The sequence below is a fragment of the Trichosurus vulpecula genome, chromosome 9 (assembly GCF_011100635.1).
Source record: "Trichosurus vulpecula isolate mTriVul1 chromosome 9, mTriVul1.pri, whole genome shotgun sequence".
In the NCBI taxonomy this organism is placed as follows: Eukaryota; Metazoa; Chordata; class Mammalia; order Diprotodontia; family Phalangeridae; genus Trichosurus; species Trichosurus vulpecula.
The window spans coordinates 173,080,587-173,103,353 of record NC_050581.1 but is presented as its reverse complement, the minus strand read 5'-3'; the positions used below and the strand labels follow the sequence as shown (position 1 = coordinate 173,103,353).

At 41.0% G+C, this 22,767-nt stretch overlaps 1 protein-coding gene across 1 annotated transcript; it reads right to left on the bottom strand.

Annotated features, from left to right (window-relative positions):
- Positions 1-3,738: 3,738 nt before the first annotated feature.
- On the bottom strand, positions 3,739-22,550 carry LMOD3 (leiomodin 3). The gene is made up of 4 exons (XM_036738810.1): positions 22,370-22,550; positions 21,524-21,821; positions 16,671-18,065; positions 3,739-4,171 (listed from the first exon to the last, which is right to left on the bottom strand). Exons 2-4 carry the CDS (start codon positions 21,815-21,817, stop codon positions 4,145-4,147), a joined length of 1,716 nt encoding a protein of 571 aa, XP_036594705.1. The 5' UTR covers positions 21,818-21,821; positions 22,370-22,550; the 3' UTR covers positions 3,739-4,144.
- Positions 22,551-22,767: the final 217 nt, after the last annotated feature.

Here is a 22,767-nt window from a genome sequence, read left to right as displayed (position 1 = left end):
AGGAGGCAAAGGCTTGCTCCATTTTCATGCAATTTAGTTTTTCACAGTTTTGCAGCATCCTCTTCCGGTGTGGCTGTCATGGCAATGAAGCTCTGTAAGTTGGAAGAGTACCTGAATGTGGGATACACAATTTTCTAACAGTTTTTGCAAGGCTTTTTCTTAAACATGTGCTCATTAAATGCTTTGGCCTCAGAGGAGAATGCATTGTTAACCGGCAGAAGAGAAAGTGATTTATGGTGATAACACGTGGAATTACCTCAGTTCTCCATCACTGAGCCTTATCAAACCCTTTACTATGTGCCAGGTATTGTGTGAGCTCTTAAAAAGGCAGATGGGCCCTGGTCTCAAGGTGCTCATTCTGTTGGGAGAGACGCCACATCCATACATGAGTAAATACTGGATATGAGGATAGGGACTGCATCCAGGATTTCATTGAGAGAGGGAGCTCCATAGTGAGGAAACCCCTCCGCTAATGCAGGTCAATCACCCAGTCAGCAAGCATTTATTAAGTGCCTGCTGTGCTTTCTATCCATTATGCGACACTGTCTCTCCTCAGTGATATCTTTTATATTAATTCTTGGGTGTAGATTGTTACTAGTAACATAGCTCTCTGCTCATGGCTCTATATCCACCAGGCCATGGCCTCCTGACTATATGGCATATTTTAGGAGTAAAAACAAAGTGATTTAAAGGAAGCATTGGTCAGTCTCCTCTTATTGAAAGTGTTCAAGGGAAGGCTAGATGACCAACCACTCACCAGCGACACCATCCAGGAGATTCATTTGGGAGTATCAGACTAGATGACTGGAAGCAACGAGGATAGTCCTCTTGAAGGGAGGGATTCCAAGAGGTGACGCAAAGACAGAGGGGCATTGTATAAAATATCAGTATTGAATTAAATTCAATTTCAGGAGAACCCCTGTTAAAAAGGACTGCCTCCTCTGCCCATACCTGTTAGTTAAATGTGTTGTCAAAAAATACATATGACTGTAAAATGTGGACACACACAAGTTGTGTGTATGCAGAGGAGGAAATAGCAACGGCGCCTTAGAATTTGTGATAGAGAAGACAAAAGCTGGGCGTGGTCCAATGTGACCTGTAGATCTGGGGGAACAGAAGGCATAGATAGACCTCAGAGCCTTTTGCCAGAAGCCTTTCCCAGTCTCTTCCTTACAGCCACTTCCCTTTGTGGATTACCTCCACTTTATCCTGTTTGTATCTCGTTTATATATAGTTGTTAGCATGTTGCCTCCTCTATTAGATTGATGGCTCTCTGAGAGCAGGGACCATTCATTGTTTTGTTCTTCCTTTCTTTGTATCCCTAGCACTTAGCAAAGTTCCTGGGATACAGTAAGCGCTTAATAAATGCTAATTGCTTGACTGATACCATGCCTTTTCTCTGGTTGTCCCCCATACATGGAATGCTGTCCCTTCTCATCTCCCTAGCTTCCTTCAGGATGGTTCAGATCCCACCTTTTCCAAGATGTGTCCTCACTTTCTGTCCCCCCTCCCCCACCATGAACAGTACCCTCTGGGACATAACCTCCCTGGATATGGCTTTTATGTATGCAGTTGTTGGCATGTTGTCGCTCCTTAGGAATAGGGATCATGTTTTTGACTTCCTTTTCATCCCCAGCTTTTAGCATCTCCCTGGCACACAGTAAGCACTTCAGAGTGTCTCAGGAAGTTATTGATCTCCTCCTATTGAAAGTGTTCAAGGGCAGGCTAGATGACCAACCACTTACCACAGACACCATCCAGGAGATTCATTTGGGGTATCCAACCAGATGACTGGAGATGTTTCCAATGACAATATTCTATGACTTCATTCAGTAGTCAATGGGGAAGCATTGAAGCCATCGTCACTTTACTGTGACAATGAGTACTATTGAGTTAAAATGGGGAAAATCAATTTTATATTATTGGGAATGAAATAGATTAACTGCTTAAGCATGTAAAATTATTATGAATGATCACTGGTCAATCAACGAGCATTTAATTAAATTCCTGCTCAGTGCCTGAGACTGGACTAGGTGCTAGGGATATAATACAAAGAATGAAATAATCTCTCCTCTCAAGGAGGTTACGTCTTAGAAGAGGAAAAACGAAGTACTTACAAGCATATGAAGACTAGCTATAAAGAGAATGAATGTAAGGTCCTTGGGAGGAAGGGAACTAGAAGTTGGAGGTGCTGAGATGACATAGGTCAGGAAAGGCTTTGTATAGAAGATGGTGCTTCAATCCCAAAGAAAGATTTCATGAAGCGGGGATGAGAAAGGAGTATATTCCAGGTGTGATAAGCAATACAAAGACCCAGAGATGGGAGATAGAGTTCTGTGTAGGCCTCCAAGGAAAACGAGCATTGAACATGTCAGTCCCCCAAATCTATATAATTTGTTTTACTTTTATAACAATTCCTTATATAAAGCAGGGCTGGCAAACTATTGCCCAAGGCCCAAATCTGGCTGGAAGGAGAGGAAGCTTTTACTTTCTTGCCTGCTGGAGGGAAGAGGGTGAGCTAGAGTGGAGTGAAGCTTCTGTTTATCTGATCAACCGGCAGGAAAGAGAGCAGGACCAAGAGAAAAAACACAGAAAACCTGTGTTGAAGTCCTGCCTATGACTTCTGATCTAGTCAGGTTACATGCTAGGATCCAGGTCTGTTCTTCTCTGCCCTCTTGAGAGTTGGAAGCAACACCTACGCGCTAAGCTCTGCCAGAGGTGAATCGGCCCCTCCTCTTCTTCCAAGAGACCAGTCGGTTCTGAAACAAGGGATCCCGCCCCATTAGTAAACAGAGAGCTACCTCCTCCATTCTATCAACACAACTCATTGGACCCCAGTTTCCTTCCAGGAATGGAGGGAAGGTAGTATACTTTGCTTTCCTTGTTCCTGACACCTGGAATGAGAGTACCCACTAATGACAGCAAATACAGATAAGGAGGCGGGGTCCTAGCAGGACAAACTGCAGAGGGCCATTAATAGAAGACTAAGGAATATGAGCATTGTTCTCAAGGTGATGAGGCTGGAGTGTGACATAACCAAAGTTGTAATTTCAGGCAGCAATCCCATTCAGCGTGGATCATGGCACCAACCTTAGCTGACAGAGTAGCATCAGCAAAGGGTAGACACACACACACACACACACACACACACACACACACACACACGGAAGAAAAACATTCACTCATCAAGTCCTCTGCAAAGCATTTCCTTCACAAGTTAAAATTTTACTTTATAAAAGAGAATGCATAACAAAACAACTAGCTTCTCCTTAGATATTTTATTCATCAAAACTTTTCTCTCCCTAAAAATATTGCATGATGTTTTCCACTGTGTCCTGGGCTTTGCAGGAAATTCAGCTGCAAGACACTCAATATGCAAGTACTTTTTCTTTCTTTTTTTGTGTCACTCATCTGGCAATACTTCATAGGACAGCTAATGTTGGTACCACATCCTGTGGTGAGCGTGATAGCTGCTTCCATGTTAAAAACATTTACCTAGAGTATTGGTGGAGAGAGAGCTAGGCTAGGAGGGGACAGATGATGCTGCAAAGTGGACCCGAGAGTAAGCTTGATGCTGTCACAGATCAGCCCTTTCTGGATATTTGCAGGCATTTTAGGGGAGTAGCCTGAGACTGACCCCTATATTCTCACAGGGTAAAGTGCTCAGGTATGATAGGTTGCCCTGGATGTAACAACCAGTAATGAAATGTCGCAGAGAAGACAGAAGGAGGAGTGATAGCAATGTCGTAATTGATGTTTCTCACGTATTTATTGGTAGAAAGCAGTGTCCAAGACAACACAATTCAATGAGGAAATTCATAAAATTTCCACTTATTCACTTATTAGATTCTCTTCTGGAAATGTTACTCTATGTTCAACTAGTTCACCAAAATGCATGTGAAATAAGACAATCATACCCCCAAGAGATTAAGCTTTTAGGATTATTTTTTCTCCACCTCCCACAGCAAACACTCTTTTGTCATCATTCAAACATACTGATTTTAACAAATGCCACTAGTTGTCACGTGCATTGTTCCCATATCGGACACCAAGATTCTGAAGAAGGGCCTTCCAAATGCTTTCCAGCAATGGTTGCACAACCTGTATTTCTTCTTTCTTGTTCTTCCAGATGACTCTGTGTCCTTTATGCCAGTTCTTTGGGCAGTTGCACCTGTGGGGGGAAAAAGAGAGGAGGGTGATGGTGTGAGCAAGGCAGGAGAATGTTCGTGGAAATGTGTGACTTGTTTACAGGAATTTCTTCGAGTTTCAGTCTCATCTATGAAATGAGGATAACGATAGCATGAGATCATTGGAGAATAGATCTATCTGTGCTAAAAGGGCCTTTAAAGGTAACACAAGTTTTAAGCCAAGCCTGGGGCATTTGGGGTGCTAGATATTGGGGACTAGTAATTGGTGGGGAGACTGCTGATGTATTTTGTTTGCCTGTGAGAGGGGTGGAGTTGGTGTGAGAGCTTTGGAGAGACATTCTTCATTACCCTCTTTAAGTGGACTTGTGTGGTACCCAGGAGTGTGCTGGAGCCAGCTCAGAATGGATCCAGAGAGTTAAGTGTTAAATTTTCAGTATAAGTGTTCACACCTTATAAATAGGCAAATGCTACATCTCAGGCCTTGATTTGTTGTTTTGTTGATTGTCTAGACTTAACAACGTGTAAACAATGCTGATTAAAAAGTGTGTCATGCACTCCTTCAGTTGGTTTTTCCATAGAGCCAGTGGCTAAACATTTACCAATACCCCCTGATGGTGCTAAACTCTCTTGGGGACTGACATTAGACAGGTGGGGACAGACAGATATACAGACAGGAGACAGACTTTGGAATCTGCAGACATTTAGGGGAAGCCAGCTCAACTTGTCACCAATTTCCTACTTCCCTCTTTGGGGATTTTCCCCTGGGGTGAGATGGAAATCCATCTCATGGCTGAGTTGAGCCACTCCCACCTAAAGAATGTATTCACTACATATATTTTCTGGTGTATTTAAATTTGTATAATTCCTTGTGCTTGCAATGGCGTTATTCATTATTCACTATTTGTGATGATCTTTTGTGTAATTAGCATTTGGTGGAAAGCACTATGTCCTTGAGCATAAGCGTGGAATAACCATCCTCTCCTTGAGAGAAATCAGGAAAGTTTTTTTTTTATTTTAATCTCTTGAATTCCTGACTAGTAATATTTTTTGGGGGGAAGTGGATAAATATAATCTGAATCTGACACCAACTGGAGGAAAGAGTGCCTTAGCCTGGCAGTGCCCTGGGGACTTACCTGCTCTTTCCCATCCCCCCCAGCTATTGTGCTGGTTCTCCTCTCCTCAGGGATAGTTGAGACCGCAGATCATACATATCAATGCCTCTGGACAGCTGCATTTAGATGACTCATGTAGTATGTATCTTACATAGGCGTGTGCATGCTCACACACTTAAACGCACACACACAACACATGCACCCATACACACATACCCCTTCCATGAGTTGTAAAGTGCTATGCAGATCTGATAGCCATTTGTAAGTGTGGGCCATGATCATTTTCACAGGAAAATTCAGTAATATGTTGTAGGAGGATCCCACTTCTCTCTCTTTCCAGCAATGTCACCAGCTGGCCAGTCTGTTAATCACCACAGGCCAGCCAACCAATATTCTAATCCCCCAGTTAGGGGAAGAATGCAAACTGGATGATCACCTGTTAGGGATATGATAGAAGGATTCATACTTCTGACAGGGAACCCTTCCAACTCAAAGAGTGCAAAATTTTAATGGAATGTTACATCATCCTGGTTGGCCTGATCCTGAATGAAAGCAAGGCTTAAAAAAACAACAATAAAACCAAAAAAAGAAGGCTGTGTGTTGTGAAGTTTGTGTATCACAGTCCTTGAAGGCTATTTTGATTTTGTCTTTGTCCAGCTTCTGACTCATTCTGGCTGTGTGAAACTGGGCGAGTTATACAGCCTCTCAATGTTGTAAACATTTCTTTTACAATCCAAGTTACAAAGATACTGGGAGTGCCCCATATCGGTGGGGTCATGGGTCTAGTTTCTATTTTTTTTTCCTTATTCTCATTATCTATACCATGGTTGGGCAACCTGTGGTTGAGCCATATGTGGGCTCGAGGTGGCAGATTTCCTCAACCCTGACCTTTATAGTATCTGACACTTGAAAAACAATTGTACCTTCAATTTCACAGGGGTAGGGGATTTCCATTGAAGAAACTCCCTCTATCAATGTAGACAGACATCTGGTCTGAAACTAGTAGGCTTAGGAAAGTTGCCTGGCACACAGCAGGCATTTACTTGAGTGGGTTTAATTTGTTCTGGGCAAATCAACAAAGCTCCCTCAGACTCAGTATCCTCAGGTGTAAAATTGATGATGATCATACCTGCAGTCTGCAGCTCACTGGGTTGTCACAAAAATTCAGCAAGCTGGTGGTGTAACATGCTTTGCCCACCTTAAGAGCTATCTAAATGTCAGCTGTTATTGCTGGGTTTTGTTATCATTATCATCATCACAAAGCATTTTACTCATAAATTTACTTAATAGATTTTACAAAGCATTTTACTCATAAGTGACCTATTTATCATAACAAGCCTGTGACACGAGGAATACAAGTATTAGCATCACCATTTTACAGAAGGGGAAACCAAGGATTGGAGAATTAAAGTAATTTATACAAGGGTCACATGATTAGTCATTGCTTGAGTTAAAGACTTGAACCTAGGTGACCTGGTTTCGCCTTTTTTTTACATTCAATTTTTATTTTTTCTTAATTACGTGTAAACAAAAAAATTAACATTTATTTTTATATTTGACATATATTTTTTATAATTTTGAGTTCCAAATTCTTTCCCTTCCCCATCATGCATTGATACAGAATATACGTGTGATATAGAATATACATTTCCATATTTGGATTTAAGTCTTAACTAATGTGAGTTATGAGTACTATTATAAGTAAGCATGAACTCTTTCAAGAGGTTGAGCTCACTTTGAAGTCCGCTAAGGGATGAAAATTATCCGACCATGGTGTAAAAGCACTAGACTTGGTGTTGAGAAGACCTGAGTTTGAATCCTGCTTTAGACCCTTACTAGCAAGGTGACCTTAGGTAAGTCACTTAATCCCTCTTAGCCTCAGTTTCTTCATCTGTAAAGTAGAGATGGTAATAGTGCCTACCTCACAGGATGTGTTGTGAAGACCAAATAAAAAAACGCTAGGAAAGCCCTTTGCAACCCTTAAAACTCTAGATAAATGTAGCTAATGTTATTAGCTATTATTAAATGCAATTCACTCTGATCACTCAGACAGCTGCAGGAGACGGGGCTTTATCTCAGTTAAAAATACAGATAGCCCCAGTGTGGTGCTAGGCAACAGAAGGCCTTTGGCTCGGGAACAAAGAAAGACGGGCCAGGAGGCCCCAGCAACCCAACACTGCCAGGCTTTATGGGCAGGTGCCCAAACTGATGAGACCTTAATGCAGCAGCTTAAATATAACTGAAGCAGGATCATAGGCTCAGAGATCTGGAGTCATTGAGTCCAACCCTCTCATTTTACAGGAGAGGAAACTGAGACCCAGAAAGAAGTGACTCCCCCAAGGTCACACAGTAAGAGCTAGAAACTGCATTTCAGTCCTTCATCATCTCCCAATCTAGGACTCTCTGTTACGACTCCATTCTGGTTCTGTCCTTTGCTCTTCTAGGGGCTGCCAGCAGGTCTGTTTGCCTGTGGAATTCCTGCTGGGTCTTTTAAGGTCTGAGCCCAGATGGGTGGCCAGATAGCATAGTGGCTTGAAGCCAGGAAGACTCATTTTTCTGAGTTCAAATCTGGCTGCAGACATTTAGTAATTGTGTGACCCTGGGCAAGTCACTTCACCCTGTTTGTCTCAGTTTCCTCGTCTAAAAAATGAGCTGGTGAAGGAAATGACAAACCTTTCTAGTATCTTTGCGAAGAAAACTCCAAATGGGGACAAAAAGAGGCAGACACAACTGAATAATGACAACATCGAAAGCGCTGCCTTCGTGCAGTGATCCCCTATGTGGATGGCATTTTTCTCCTCTGGATCTCAGGTAACACTTTCTTGGGCCTTTCTCTAATGTACTTTTTTGAGTAATAGTTTTTGGTGTTTGCGTCTTACTCCCTTGTCCCTTGAGACTACAAATTCCATAAGAACAGAGACTATGTCTTATCTAAGCTTTCATCTCACCCAGTACCTAGCAGAGAGCTCTGCACACAGTAGGCACTTAATAATGTTTTTTGGATGATAGAAGCAATTGATGAATTAATTAGTCGTGCTCTCCTCCCCTTGCCTGGTTTGATAAATCTTACATGTAGGGAGATACAAGGCTTCACACTTAAAAGGTGAGCTGGTGGATGTGCTGGAAAATGTTTAACAACCAGCTCTTGGAAGAAAAAATAACTGTAAACCCAATACACTTTTGAGTTTAGTCTGCATTATTAACAGAGCAATAAAACAATAAATGAAGCTCTGATTTGTAACATTTGCCAATTTACGAGACATAAATACACTGAAAATTTAACAATCAGCCCTCACAGAGCCAGTTTGAGCTGGCTTCAGCACACCCCTCCACGGGCAGGCTTTGCCGGTGATGCCTCTGGATAGTGCCCCTCAGGACCATCTCAAGGGGGTCCAAGATCCTGGGCAGATCACACTCTGATCTATCATCCTCTTTAACTCCCTCTCCCCCTCTCAACACTTTGGTACAGGCTAAGTCAGGGTTCATGTATGCAGGATCACAAAAATTAGACAGAAACAAAGGACAGAGCTCCAGGATTTCGGAGCTGACTCACATCATGGGGAAGGATAATGGGGGTGGAGGTGGCGGTGCGAAGGAATTCCATCTACACTGCCCCTAATTACACATCTTCCTCCCTCAGTGTCCTAATACCCCCGCCCCCCCCCCCATATGTCCAACCAATGAGAAGAATCAAGCAATCGCCTCGTCCGACTTCATGGCAAGAGAAAATAGAAACCTTGTGTAACAGGTCACGATCGCCAGCGCTTTAATTAGAAATACGCTCCACAGACACGCGCAGTCCCGAAATGGCTCTGCTCTCCTCTGTCTAGCACATTCTACAGAACAAAATCCTTCTCCCCGCTAAGTGTTATAGCCCAGGCTCTTTTTAACGTGGAAGCCCAAAGCAGCACTAAACCATAATGCCCCGCACTTTGATTAATGCGCTTCGTGATTTGAGGCAGCGAGGGATTGAGTGCCAGATTCGAAGTTAGGAAGACCCGAGTTCCAATGCTGCCTGCTAGGCACTTCCTAGCTGCGTGACCCTGGTCGAGTCCTTTAACTCTGTTTCAGTCTCGTCTTTTATAAAGCAGGGACACTAATAGCTTTTACCTTCCAGGGTTGTTGTGACGATCAAATGAGACAATACACATTAGTAAAGAGTTTAGCGCAATGCCCGGCAGGTAGTGGCACTTGATAAAAGCTTGTTCCTTTCTCCCCTGCCTCCCAGGATTGCTGTGCAGATCAAAAATGAGGTAATATTTGTTAAGTGCTTCGCAAACCTTCAAGCACTAAATAAATGTTGCCTATTATTTCTCTGTCATTCATTCACTAATTCATTCATTCTCTTCCTAATTGTGCAATCCACAATTAATCTTCCTTCTTGATCTTTGCTACTTCTGCCCTAACTCTGTCTTGCTGTATCTCCTTCCTTCTTTTGCCTTCCCTCCGTTTTTCCTCTTTTCTCATCACTCCTTCTTTGCTCTTCCTCATTGGTTCTTCACTTTCTCCCTGTCCTTTTAACATGGGCATTCCCCAAGACTCTGTCCTCGACTCTCTTCTCTCAGCTCTCTTTCCGGTCTTATCCAAACCATGCTCATTCATGCCTAAAAGATGCAACTTCCATTTCTATACAAGTGATTCCCAAGTTTAGGGCTCTGCCCCAACCCATTTGGAGCTTGAGGCCCACATCTCTAGTTGCAATTGTGACATTTTCTTTTCTTTTTTTTTTTTTTTTTGCAGGGGGGAAGGCAGGGCAAGTGGAGTTAAGTGACTTACCCAAGGTCACACAGCTAGTAAGTGTGTCAAGTGTCTGAGGACAGATTTGAACTCAGGTCCTCCTGACTTCAGGGCTGGTGCTCTACTCACTGCGCCCCCTAGCTGCCCAATCATGACATTTTCACCTGGATATCCCACCTCAAATGCAACATGTCCCAAACCATGCTTATTATCCACCCCTTCCCCCCCCCCCATCTATGTCTCCTTCCAACTTCACTATTTTTGTCCATGGCAACCTCATCTCCCCAAACAACCAGCCTCCCGTGTTTAAAATATTGAGGTTGCCTTTGACACAATGAAAATGACACGTAGAATGACTTGACATTTATTTTGCTCCTGTTTTTTCCTTCAAGAAGAAGGATTTTTAGAATATAAACAGGAGAACAAAAACTGTGAAGAGGGAGTTGAAACCCAAGATAAGTGGGTACTACTTCTGGAGAGGCCCTAAAGGATCTCTGCACCAAAACTGGGTGAATTACATCTTGGGGTATGAAAGAACAGACAGATACAGTTGTGAGCTGCCACTGGTGAAATCTGACAAATTTTGGAGAATTCCAGAGGCACTCTGGACCAATGAAAAGGACCAATGTTATCCAAATCCCAGTAAAGGAAAAAGGGTCAAATTTGCAAAGTAATGACTAATGAGCTTGATTTTGGTTTGTTACAAATTTCTAAAAAAATGGTTTCCAACATGTGGGCCATGTATCCCTGGGGGATAGCAGATTTATTGCAAAGGGTACATAATTCATAAGTAAGCAAAAATATCTCCTGTAAACTGAATAACTAATATCTTATTATATATTCATTAAAGACTATTTTCCAAATGTATGTAGATATTATCATGATCAATACATAGTTGATTTTTGTCATGTGTTTTGTCAATAAATGGATTCCAGTAAGACAATTAGAATTTTTTAACTGAAAGTATCTTCATACTCAAAAAGTTTGGTAACTTCTGTTCTTATACATTGATAAGGGGTTGGCTTGAGAGAATTTAGAATGGGAAACAGTAATTATTAGGAGGCATCATGGTTTCATCAAGTACAGATCACACCAGATTAAATTCTTTTTTTTTTCATTTGATTACTAGACTGGTAGATCAGAGGACTACTATAGATAAAGGACATTTAGATTTTAGCAAAGCATGTGACAATCTCTCACGCTATCCCTGTGGATGAGATGATTCCATGTGGGCTAGATGATTTTATAGATAGATTTTGAACTATTTGAACCACTCAGAGATGAACTGGCCCCACTCTCTCCCCCTGCAATCCATCCTGCTTACTGCTGTCTTTCTTGCGTGCAGGTCTGGTTGTAACTTCTCTGCTCAGAAATCTTTAGTGGATCCTGTTTGCTTTGAGTAAAATACAAATTCTTCTGTCTGACATTCAAGGCCCTCTCTAGTCTGGCACCAACCTTCCTCTCTAGCCTTATCCCTTACTATTCTTTAAGTTCTATGCTTCAACCAAACTGCTCTAATTTCTATCCCCCAAATTCACCATGTATTCTCCTGTCTCCATGACTTTGCTCAGAATGTTCCCTGTCCCTGGAAGGTTCCCCCATTTTCTTTGTACCTGTCAAATTTCTCCCCATTCTTTAAAGTCCTATAGAAATGCCACCTCCCTGAACCCACTTGTCTGTCTCTGACCTCATTCACAGAGCGCTTTGTATTGCAACTCCGTAGGGCACTTGTCCTATCAGTGATAATTTTTTTCCGTTACTAACCTAGGAGTTCTAAGAAATCAGAGGCTATGCTTTTTAACTATCTATCAAGACTTTGCATCTCTTCCAAGAGCTTATCAAATGGTGGATACCCAATAAATATTTGGTGAATGAATGAATGAATGAAAGAAAACCACCTTCCAAAGAAGTTTGCAAGCAGATTGAGATAAAGATAAGGTCCCATAGTGGAAAGAGTGGATTTGGAAACAGGAGATGGGTTCAAATTCCGGCTGTACTATTTATTGCCTTGTGAATTTAGGAAAGTTACTTTCTAAGCTTCAATTTCCTCTATTGAAAAATGAGTATATTGGGATTAGGTTTGTTGTTCTTAACCTGGGGTCTGAACTTTAAACTAACTAATGAATGTGTGTGTGTGTGTGTGTATGGATATATATGTACACACATGTGTGTATGTATACATATACATATATACATACTATCCATATACATACACACATATCTATATACATATGTAAATATTTAAATACAACTGGTATCTTTTGTAGTCCTACATTTTATTTTACGCATTTAAAAACGTGATTTTTAGAAGGAGCCTCTGGGCTTCATCAGGCTGCGAAAGGGGTCCATGACATGAAAACAGTTAAGAAACCCTTGGATTAGATGATCTCTAAGATTCCTCCTGCTTAACTGCTAAAGCTTGAGAATTCCACCTGTCAGGCACAGATAGGGGCAGAGTTGAGGAAGTGGCTGAAGAACAAAGTAGAGGGCATCGGTGAGTGCAGATCAGACAAAGCAGAGTAACTAAACCCAAGAGTCTATGGAGAAAGAAATCAGAAACAAAGCGTGTATTCTGTGCTGGGGCAGTCTGAATTGCTTTCTGTCTTTCCTTTGGCTCCCTCTTTCATCACCAAGGCAGAGCCCTGGCCTTAGCTCCCTCAATATTTAACTTAGGAGTAACAGTTTGCTCCCTTGTGGCTTGGACACCCTCTGATTAGGAACATGGGTAAACATTGCCCAATTTTATTTGTAAAATCATTGTAGCTTTTTAACTGTACCTTGAAAGGACAGCAGCTTGGGGATTACTCCACCCTTTTTCTTTAAAAACAATTTTAATGATGTATTTTGTTTTTGCATCACCTTTATTTCTGAATATGTCCTTCCCCCACTCCTGTCTAGTGTAGTGAGTTAGCCCTTGTCACAAAGACTGAAAGAAGAAAGAAAGGGAAAACTCAGTGCATCGAAATCTGACAATATATGCCGTGTTCAAAACCTATAGTTCCCCACCTTTAAGAAGGAAGGGAGCTTATTTTCTTATTTCTTTTCTAGAGGCTGTTTGATCATTATAATTACTTAGAATTCAGTGACTCTGGCTCTTTTTTCAAAAGAGAGAACTCCTTGACCTGGAAAATGAGGCATATTACAGCTTGGTTTATTGAACATAAAGAATTCTTGCATGTAGTAATAAAATGAAACGAAATGCTAGACTAGACTACCACCATCAAAGCCTTTTAAAGGCTGATCATGCAGATTTTTGCAGCTATCCATATAGATAGATCTCAATACCTCCAAATATAAGAACGGTTTTATGCAGGAAATCCTAATCAGTTATCCTCCATATTCCATAGAAGTCCAAAGATAAGGAAATCGATTTATAGTTAAGAAGGAGAGATTTCAGGTTACTATCACCTCGACAGAATCCTGAAGTAGGCCGGAGTAAGGAAGTGACATGGTTAGGTGTGTCTTTAAGGAATATCAACTTGGCAGATGAGTGGAGGGTGCATATGGAAGGGAGAAAGTTGTCAAGTCACACCTAAGAAACGGTCAGATTTCTACTATTCTCTCCTAGTAGAACTGGTCAGAGATATGAAAGAATCACTGAAACTTTGTTTTAACCAGTCCCTCCCAAGATCATACCAGGAATTTCCCCATTAAGGATGGCACTGTCTGGGAAAAGAGTAAATATAGCAACTTGTCATGCCCTGAGCAAGGCATGACCTTATTTACATGGACCAGTTTTTGGTCTGAGTATATATATACAGAATGGTGCAATGGAAGAAAGCTGATTTGGATTCAGAATATCTGGGTCGAATCTTTAGCTTTGCGACTTACCATCTACTGGACTTTAGGGGAGTCATGTTAAATTCCTGGATTCCTTTCCCTTATCTGTAAAATAAGGAAGCCTGTATAAAATGATCCCTGAGGTCAATCATCTAAATTTTGAATCTATGTTCCTAACTAGATCAGAGGCAGAGATGAATGGAAAAGTTCAGAATAGCAACAAATTCACATTATCGGTGCTGTACAATTTTATATTTAAATATAAAATATTTTTATCTAGGGTTATATGCTTTAACGATAGGTTTACCAACTATAATTTCTTAAAGCAGGAGAAGCTTATAGGGAAACTTTAAAAAATGATTTTAAAATAGAGAGCTCCTATGTTATAATCCTATTTAGAGCTTACTGAACCTCTTAACAATCATATTTTCTGGCCAAATCAGGCATGTTTAATTATTGGATTATAAGATCATAGAGTCATAGGGTCTTAGATTTAGAGAGGAGAGTAACCTTAGAAGTCAACAAAAGGTCAACTCTGCAGGCTCTGTGCTCTCTGAACATCTCAAATAATGGCCATCAGAGTGATGTCTGACATTCCGTATCTGCCATCTGTATTTGTTATTAACAAAACAAGTAGGCATTTAGCCAAAAATTGAGCCACGTCATTACAAAATCATGTCAAGGGAGAGATATTTTCCACATATATACAAAACATAGACCCTTCTGAAAATACAATGAAACTCCTCGAGTTTGACCCCAGTAAATTCATCAGATGCTGAGCCACATTTCTACTTTACTCTATTCAGGTACAAATGGGCTACTGAGAAAGTGAAGAAGACAGCTCTCATTGGTCTTCCAGTCTTTGGTGTATCTCCATTCCAATCCATCCTTTGCACCACCTAACTAAAATCCCAAATGCATTTCTGTGACCATGTTACTGCTTTATTCAAAAATCTTTACCAAATCCTTATTGCCTACCAAATTGACTTCTGTTGTGAATTTTTATCCTGGCATTCAATGCCCCCACATAGCCTTATACTACCTTATACTACCCTCCCCCTTCCCTTGACATGTTCCAGCTGAACTAGACTAAGTCTTCTCTTCTCATACTGTCTATTCCCATCCCTATATACTTGCTCATGCCATAAGCCATGCTGGAAAGACCTGCTCCATCTTCATGACTGAAGCGCCTCACTTTTTTTAAAATGCATCTCAGATTCCATTTTATCCATGAAACCTCTCCCGCTCTCTGAGCTGAACCTCCAAGGAGGAGGAGCCTGCCAGCTCTCTGGGCAGCCTATCTGAGGAGCCCTCTAACTCTTGGGCGATGTTTTCCTGACGCTGAGCCCAAATTTTCTCCTTTGCTGCCTCTCTCTCCTGATGCTAATCTTTGGGCCCAAATGAAGCAAGGTCTAGTCCCTTCTCTACATGACAGCCCTTCAAATACTATAAGACAGTTATCATGTCATCCCCAGTGAGAGGGGAGAAAAAAGAAATAAACATTTATAGGGCACCTGCCATGTGCCAGGCATTGTCCTAAGCATGCTACAAGTATTACCTCATTTGGGAGGAAGGCACTGGTATTATTCCCATTTTATAGTTGAGAAAACTGAGGCAAACAGAGGTTGAGAGGTAGGTAGTGCTATTCTCTCCATTTTACAGCTGAGGAAACTGAGGCACAGGTTGAGAGGTAGATACTGTTATTATCCCCATTTCATAATTGAAGAAACTGAGGCTGAGAGGTAGGTACTGTTATTATCCCCATTTTGCAGTTGGGGAAACTGAGGCAAATGGGTTTTTTTTTAAGTGACTTGCCCAAGATCACACAGCTAGGAAGTGCCTGAGGCCAAATCTGAAGTCAAGTCTTCCTGACTCCAGTCCCAGTATTCTATCCACTGAGCTCATAGCTGCCTGGTGGCTCTACCCTCTACTTTTGATCCTTTTCTAACTTAGCTAGGCTAATCCTTGAAAGTCAGAAGTACAGTCCACCCCCAGCACCATAGTTGACATACTTCCAGTTTGACAGAAATTTCGAGTGTGTGTACTTCTCTGGTGTAGATCTCAAGATCCCAGGGTCGTTGGCACACCATCATGAAGCGTTGGAGAGAGCTTTGCTAGAGATGCATGTAGAAAATACCTACTATCTGGGGATGAGTTGAAAACCTATCCAAGAAGGACCATAATGGAACTTATCTCTGAACATGACTGGTACAAATGAGGAAACTAAAGCTCAGGATTCTGCCCAAATTCACATGGTGGTGATCATCAGAGGGGAGACTGGAGCCCACATTCGCCACCTCCACTTAGTCCTCTTTCCACTTTTCAGGGCTACTCCCACAAATTTTTTGAGCACTTTAAACATGTTCGTTTAACATTTGAGCTATTAATGCACTAATTACAAACCATTCCTTCAAACAGGTCCATAACAACTTCCACTTACCAACTCTTTGATAATCTAACTGGTGCTTCTATTGACATGAAGAGGCATTTTTGCATAGTAGAGAACTTAATTTCAGATCCCACTTCTTTTTTAATATTTGCTTAATATTTTATTTTCTGAGAGATACATGTAAAAACAATTTTTAACGTTCATTTTTAAAATTTTTGAGTTTCTGGATCCCATTTCTGACACGTGTGACTTTAGTCAAGTCTTCCTAGTCTCTAGTTTTCTCATCTGTAAAATGAGGAGGTTGATCTATATTGGCCCCGGAACTCTAGATCTATGTTCCTATGACCTAAAAGATTGAAAAGATAAATGTATTTAAAAATGTAAACCTATTGCTCCTTCAAATGGACCTTACCACCCTTAGGCTGAGTGAGGAAGGTATTCTCAACTCAAAACACACAACACAGTGGGTAGAAATCCATTTCCTGCCCCTCTGATCATACTCACCGGTTTGAGATAGGCAACATTACTGTGCCGGATGTCATTCAGTAGCTGGTCTCGAGGTGTGATTTCCACAAGAGGGGGAGGCCTAACCCTAGGAATAGGCTTGAGGGTTTTGATGACATCTTTGAGGTTGGTTTTTTCAGCTGGCTCTTTGGCTTCAGGTGGCATTCGAGATTTGCGCTGGATTCTCTTCAGTTTTACCACTCTAAAGGAGTCTGGGTCAGTTCTGTATCTCTCAGGCTGACTAGGCTTCTTGCTGACTTCATTTCTCCGATTAAGGCCAAAGGGGGGCATTTGGGAGACAGGCATTTGAGGAGCCTGCAATAATTCATGCATTCTTGGATCTGGCATTGGGCCTCCTAGCATCTCCCACATCCCAGGAGGCAACCCTAGACCATTCTCTAACATGGCTATTAACTTCTTCTGCTCTCGAAGTTGCTGCTGCTTTTGTTCCTCTTGCCTTTTCTGTCTCTGTTTATCCAGATTTCTGGTAAGCAAATTGGTGACCACCATCCTAGGACCAGGAAGCTCAAAATGGTAGCCCATCTTAAGGAGTGTATTGTTGGCCTTCAGGAGCCTCGCTATCTCCATTTCTGCGTGGTGGCCCAGCATGTGTCTTTGGTTGTGAAAGCGGAACTCTGTTAATGTTTCATTAAACTGGAGGCACCTCATGATGGCGACGATGCCTTTGCCCGTAATGAAATTGGACTCAATATTGAGAGTAGTGATGCTTCTGTTTTCACGTAGCATGTTGGCCAAAGCGAAGGCAACGTTTTCGTCTGCGCCCACATTGGCTAGGCTAAATGTTTTGATGTGTTTGTTTTTCTTCATGGCATTAACAAAGTCCAATAACATCTCTTTGGGTATGTTTTCAATGTTATTCAGGTTGAGTTCTTTCATTTCTGGGTCATTTTTGCGCACTCGTTTCAAACTTTCATCAAGATTGGTCTGGTTTCCTGAAGGCCTGGCGCTCACTTTCATAAAACTGGTATCCAGGGCCAATTTCTTAGGATCCAGTTTTGAGATTTTGTTTTCACTTTTTTCTAGGGATATAGGGCTCTCTTTTGCTTCTGCAAAGAGTTTTGTCAGTAACTTTAAACTGTTTTTATTTTCCTCTCTTTGTTTCTCCCTGGCTTTCTCTTCTTCCTCTTCTTTAGTACTACTGTCATCCTCTTGTCCACCATCCTCCTCATCTTCATTTTCATCATCCTCATCCTCACCTTCACCATCCTCGTCACCTTCATCGTCCTCTTCACCTCCATCATCGTCTTTTGTGTCTTGAATCTTTTCGGTGCTGTTTGACTTGGTTTCATTTTTTTCGTTTTCTTTATTGAGTTTTGCCATTAAAGCCCCTGGCACATTTGTATTTTCCTTGTCTGTTTCTTCTGCAGTGTTTTCCTGCAAGAGAAATGATTAACCACTGAAATATAATTTGTCTCACACCATACAAGAAATGTGTTCTATCTCTATCCTCAATGCCTAGTACAACGTCTGACACACAGTACGAATATGATAAACATTTACTAATTAGTTAACCTTATTCTTCCTAGGTTCTTTCAAAAACAACATTTCATTCACCCCAAATCACCAAAACAATCGGAGTCTTTTGTTTTAAAAACAAAATTATAAATCTGCGTAGTAACAAATGGAAGTTTTTAAGTAGGTGTTCCTATATTTAAAACATGTCTGTTCTTCATAATGCTCATATCAAATGTATTCTTAAAGTGACTTGCAAAATTTAAAGTGCTATATTCTGTAACTTATGATTATCATTCTTATTTTTTCAATGGAATTCAGAGAGAAATAGATCTGGAACAAGTTACGATCTTGCCCTTACTCTTTTATGTCTTATATTCTATCTAGGTGGATAAAATATTATGTTGTTCATAGATTGAACGCTGGAAGTGACTTTCAGAGAACCTCATTTTACAGATGATGAAACCACAACCATACAAAAGGTCACATGAGTAATATGAGAGGTGGGATTTGAACCCAGGTACTTCAAAATCAAAGTTTTTTTTTTTCTACCATATTCCACTGAAGCTAAACCATGGATTCTTCAGAAACACCCTAATTTCTAGTTCTACATTTAAATTAAATTTTCAGACACTACGTTATTTTTTGGATGATATAACAGCATGTTTCAATTTTTGAATGCATAAGAATTCTGAAGACAAACTTTAGCCACGCAGATCTACGAAAACTGACTTGGCTCTCCCTTGGTGACTGCATCCTCTTCAATGGAGGTAGTTGGGGAGGCAGATCAAAGCTACAAAAGAACTAAAGAGATAGCACCGGGAAACAGTTGATTAGGATGGGAAGGGAAAGGTTTTCTGCTTAAAGAAGTGTGATATATGAGAAAGAGCATGAAATTTGGATTCAGGGACCTTACATTTGAACCCTGGCTTTGTTACCTACAGCTTATATAACCTTGGACAAGTTATGTAATAGCCCTGGGTTTCAAATTCCTCGTACATTCAGTGAGGGGGTTGGGCTAGATGATCTTTGAGGACCTTCAGCTCTAGAACCTTTGAAATATTAGTAATGATATTAATTTAGTTCATTTTGGACCAATGAATTAAGAAGCCCTTTTCTATGCAGCATACCATACATTCACAGTTTTTAGAAAAGATAATCTGTGATACTGACCTCATTTACGTGAAAGTTTGATTTTACTGTGAGGGGCCTATTACAGGTTAGAATCTGTTAAAAAAAAATCCACTATAATGTATTTGAAGTGACATTCAGTCACATTTTTTGGCTCCAGCAGGGGGTGCTGTGGGTCAAGTTGTTTAAATTGTGGTGAGAAGCTTCATTATTATTTTTTTTTAATGCAGAAGACAATTCATGAGGGCTTTAGGATAGAGCTGGCTGTTAGTTCCTGGACCATGAATGGTAAAAGCGTGTACAAAATCCTTTGACAGTATGTAATGCGACCTGGGGCCATGTTTGTCTTGGAAAAGTCATGCTGTGAAACTCATTGAATATAAAGTGTGTACTCCACTGACTGGGAAACCGGTTTACGATCATCTTGAATTACAAGCGGCCTGCTTGCAGGGTCACAAGGTGTATCTGTGTCTGCTAGTGAGACTCTAAGTTACTTTATCCGAAGGTCCTTTCAGTAATTCAGCCAATCATTTATAAGCGACAGATGAAACAAATCTTTGGACTCAGCAGGTAGATTAATTCACATTCAAGTTATTGGATAAAACCATTTTATTGGAGCCAACGCCGTATCATGGAAAAAACACTGGTTCCTAAATCAGAAGGCCTGGGTTCAAATTCTACCTTTGACAGCTTACTAGTTTTGTGATCTTGAGTAAGTCACTTAACCTCTGTTTGCCTCAATTTCTCCAACTGCAAAATGGGTGGGGGTTGTTGTGGTTAGAATCATATGAGATGATATTTGCGTAAAGTGCTTAGCACAGTGCCTCGAACACAGTAAGGGCTACATGAATTCTAGCTGTGATTATTTCAACTTTAGACTCATGAGCCATATGGCAACTTGATTCTTAATTTTTAAAAATTGAATTTAAGTTTATAAAGGACACTTCTAAAGACAAGAACTTGGGAAACAGAACGGATAGAGTAGGAGACCTGGAGTCAGGAAGACTCATCTTCCTCAGTTCAAATCCAGCCTCAGACACTTCCTAGCTGTGTGGCCCTGGGCAAGTCACTTAACCCTGTTTGCCTCAGTTTATTCATCTGTAAAATGAGCTGGAGAGGGAAATGGCAAACTGCTCCAGTATCTCTGCCAAGAAAATCCCAAATGGGGTCATGAAGAGTCAGACATGACTGAAATAAGTCAACAGCAACGGTCCCATGGTCCAATGATATTCTTTATATGGTGGCCACTATAGATGCTAGGTGAGTTATAAGAGTGCGTTTCGTTGTCCTGTTTTTTTTTTTTAGTTAAAATTTTAATAAGTAAGTCAAGAGCACACGGCTTTGGATTCTTTGCAATTGTTTGTGTTTTAATGTGCTAATTGTTGGTGTTCGTTTTACAAGTTATCTTTGTATGATTCTTTAAATAACTATTGGGATTGTCTTGTTTTCTTGCAACACAGAGCAATGAGTAGAGTGCTGGACTTGGGAGTCAGGAAGACTTTTTTTTCTTGCCTTTTACATTTATTAGCTCTGTGAGTATTGACAAGTCATTCCACCTCTGTCTCTGTTTCCCTATTTATAAATTGGGAACGATAATAGCTACAGTGTCCAGGTACTTTAAATACCTAATAAGCACATTTATGTAGCACTTACTATGTGCCGGGCACTGTGCTAAGTACTTTTAAATCATTATCTCATTTGATCCTTACAATAATCCTGGGAAGTTTGTGCTATTATTATCTGTTTTACGGATGAAGAAACTGAGGCAAACAAGGTTTACGTGCCCAAAGTCACCCAGCACTAGCTGAGTGTCTGAGGTCAAATTTGAACTCAGGTCTTCCTGACTCCAAGCCCAGCATTCCATCCCCACTTCACAGGGTTGTCAGGAGTTTCAAATGAGATAATGTATACGGAGCACTTTGCAAATTATGAAGCGCTATATAAATATCAGTTGCTATCATTATTGCTTTAGGGCATATCTACTCATTCAGCTTCTACAGTGTAATTTTCTGCTGTAAACTCAATATCAAGTTGTAAAGGAAAGAAAAACTCAAAAGAAACACTCATCCCCTCCCCAAATTTGTAAGTTAGACTTAAAAAAAAAAGATTTTCATGAAGCTTAGGTTCATTGCAGAATCCAGTGTTGTATGTTGATCTGTATGAGTCCTAAAGAAACAAGAAATTACTGGCAAGACAAATTCTGTGCTTAAAACATCTAAGAAGATTCACTTGGAGCTTTTGGTTGTTACCTTGGATGACTCAAAGGTGATGGGGACTCTCTCCTCTTCCAGCATGCGCCTGGATGCCTTCTGCCAATACATGTAATCGACGAGAGAACGATGATCAAAGTTGCCAGTGGGGGGTTTTTCCGTTTGATCTTTCTGAATCATTCCCACAGGGAGTCGGGGGTCTGGAGCCATGACTTCCATCTCTGACTGAAGTTCTCGGAGTTCTTCGGGGGACAAGTTGGCCAGGATTTCATCTTCATCAATATCCTCCCTGAGGGGTTCATCTTGATCAGAATTTTTGCTATGCTCAGACATCTTTCTAGATGATGGAAGAGAAAATGAAGAATTGACAAATGAAGCTGATGCCTCAAGAAGTCTCTCAGGCAATATGATAGTCTCTTTCTACCCCAACTTTTAAGTAGCTTTTTCTTCCCCCTCTCTCTCCTCCCCTGGAACACTGGTCAAAGAGATCCTGAGAGTTTGTCCAGTGCTGGACTCATGCTAGTTCTATATTAAGCAAGGCTTGGCTGGAAAGAGTGGATTTATGGGAGTATTGCTCTCCTCTCTTTTCAGCGACTAGTCAGCTGTGCAAACTCTTCTGACATTTTAGTACAGCTGCTTATGCATACCATTGAGTAACACACTGGAGAGACCTTTTCTAAGGGATTTCTGAAGAAACAAAACTGAGCTTATATCTTCACCTATTGGTAACCCATAATACACAGACATATCCCTTCCTCCAGCTCACACACACACACACACGCACACACGCACACTAGCACAGTTATCAGCTAACTAATTAATCTTTTAAGGGTGACTGGGAGTAGATTCATTTTTAATTTAAAGTCAATGAAGAAATTAACTTACATTTGGCTTTCCCTTCTCCTTGGGGAGTTATCCAAGCAGCAGTAAGAATTTTGGAGTAGCAAAAGGACTCAAAGATGAAACTAGGTAATCCTCAAGTCTTTAAATCAGCTCAAGACATAACTCGGAGGGTAAGAACAGCCCAGATGCAACTGTCTCCAATGTGAGTAGGAGCTTTGTTCTATAATTTACCAGCTGAGTAAGCTGAGCCCTTACTAGGCGCTTATTGACATCTATGTCCCATAGTCAGTAACACGCTGGGTAGCTGCCGGGTCAGAGTCAGTCCTTGAATGAGAACTGTCAAAATGGAATGCCCAATTGGCCTTTGGCAACTAGATCTTGGACTTCATTCCCTCTGTTGCCTAGTTACTCCCTGGTAGCATTAATTCCACCCCCACCCT

Bases quoted from the DNA above. Each gene is read 5' to 3' on its own strand.
- LMOD3 (XM_036738810.1), bottom strand. From the start codon at position 21,817: ATGTCTGAGCATAGCAAAAATTCTGATCAAGATGAACCCCTCAGGGAG. The intron at 18,066-21,523 runs GTAACAACCAAA...TTTCTCTTGCAG, and splicing joins TCACCTTTGAGTCATCCAAG to GAAAACACTGCAGAAGAAAC. The intron at 4,172-16,670 runs GTGAGTATGATC...TTCCCCCCACAG, and splicing joins ATGTTGCCTATCTCAAACCG to GTGCAACTGCCCAAAGAACT.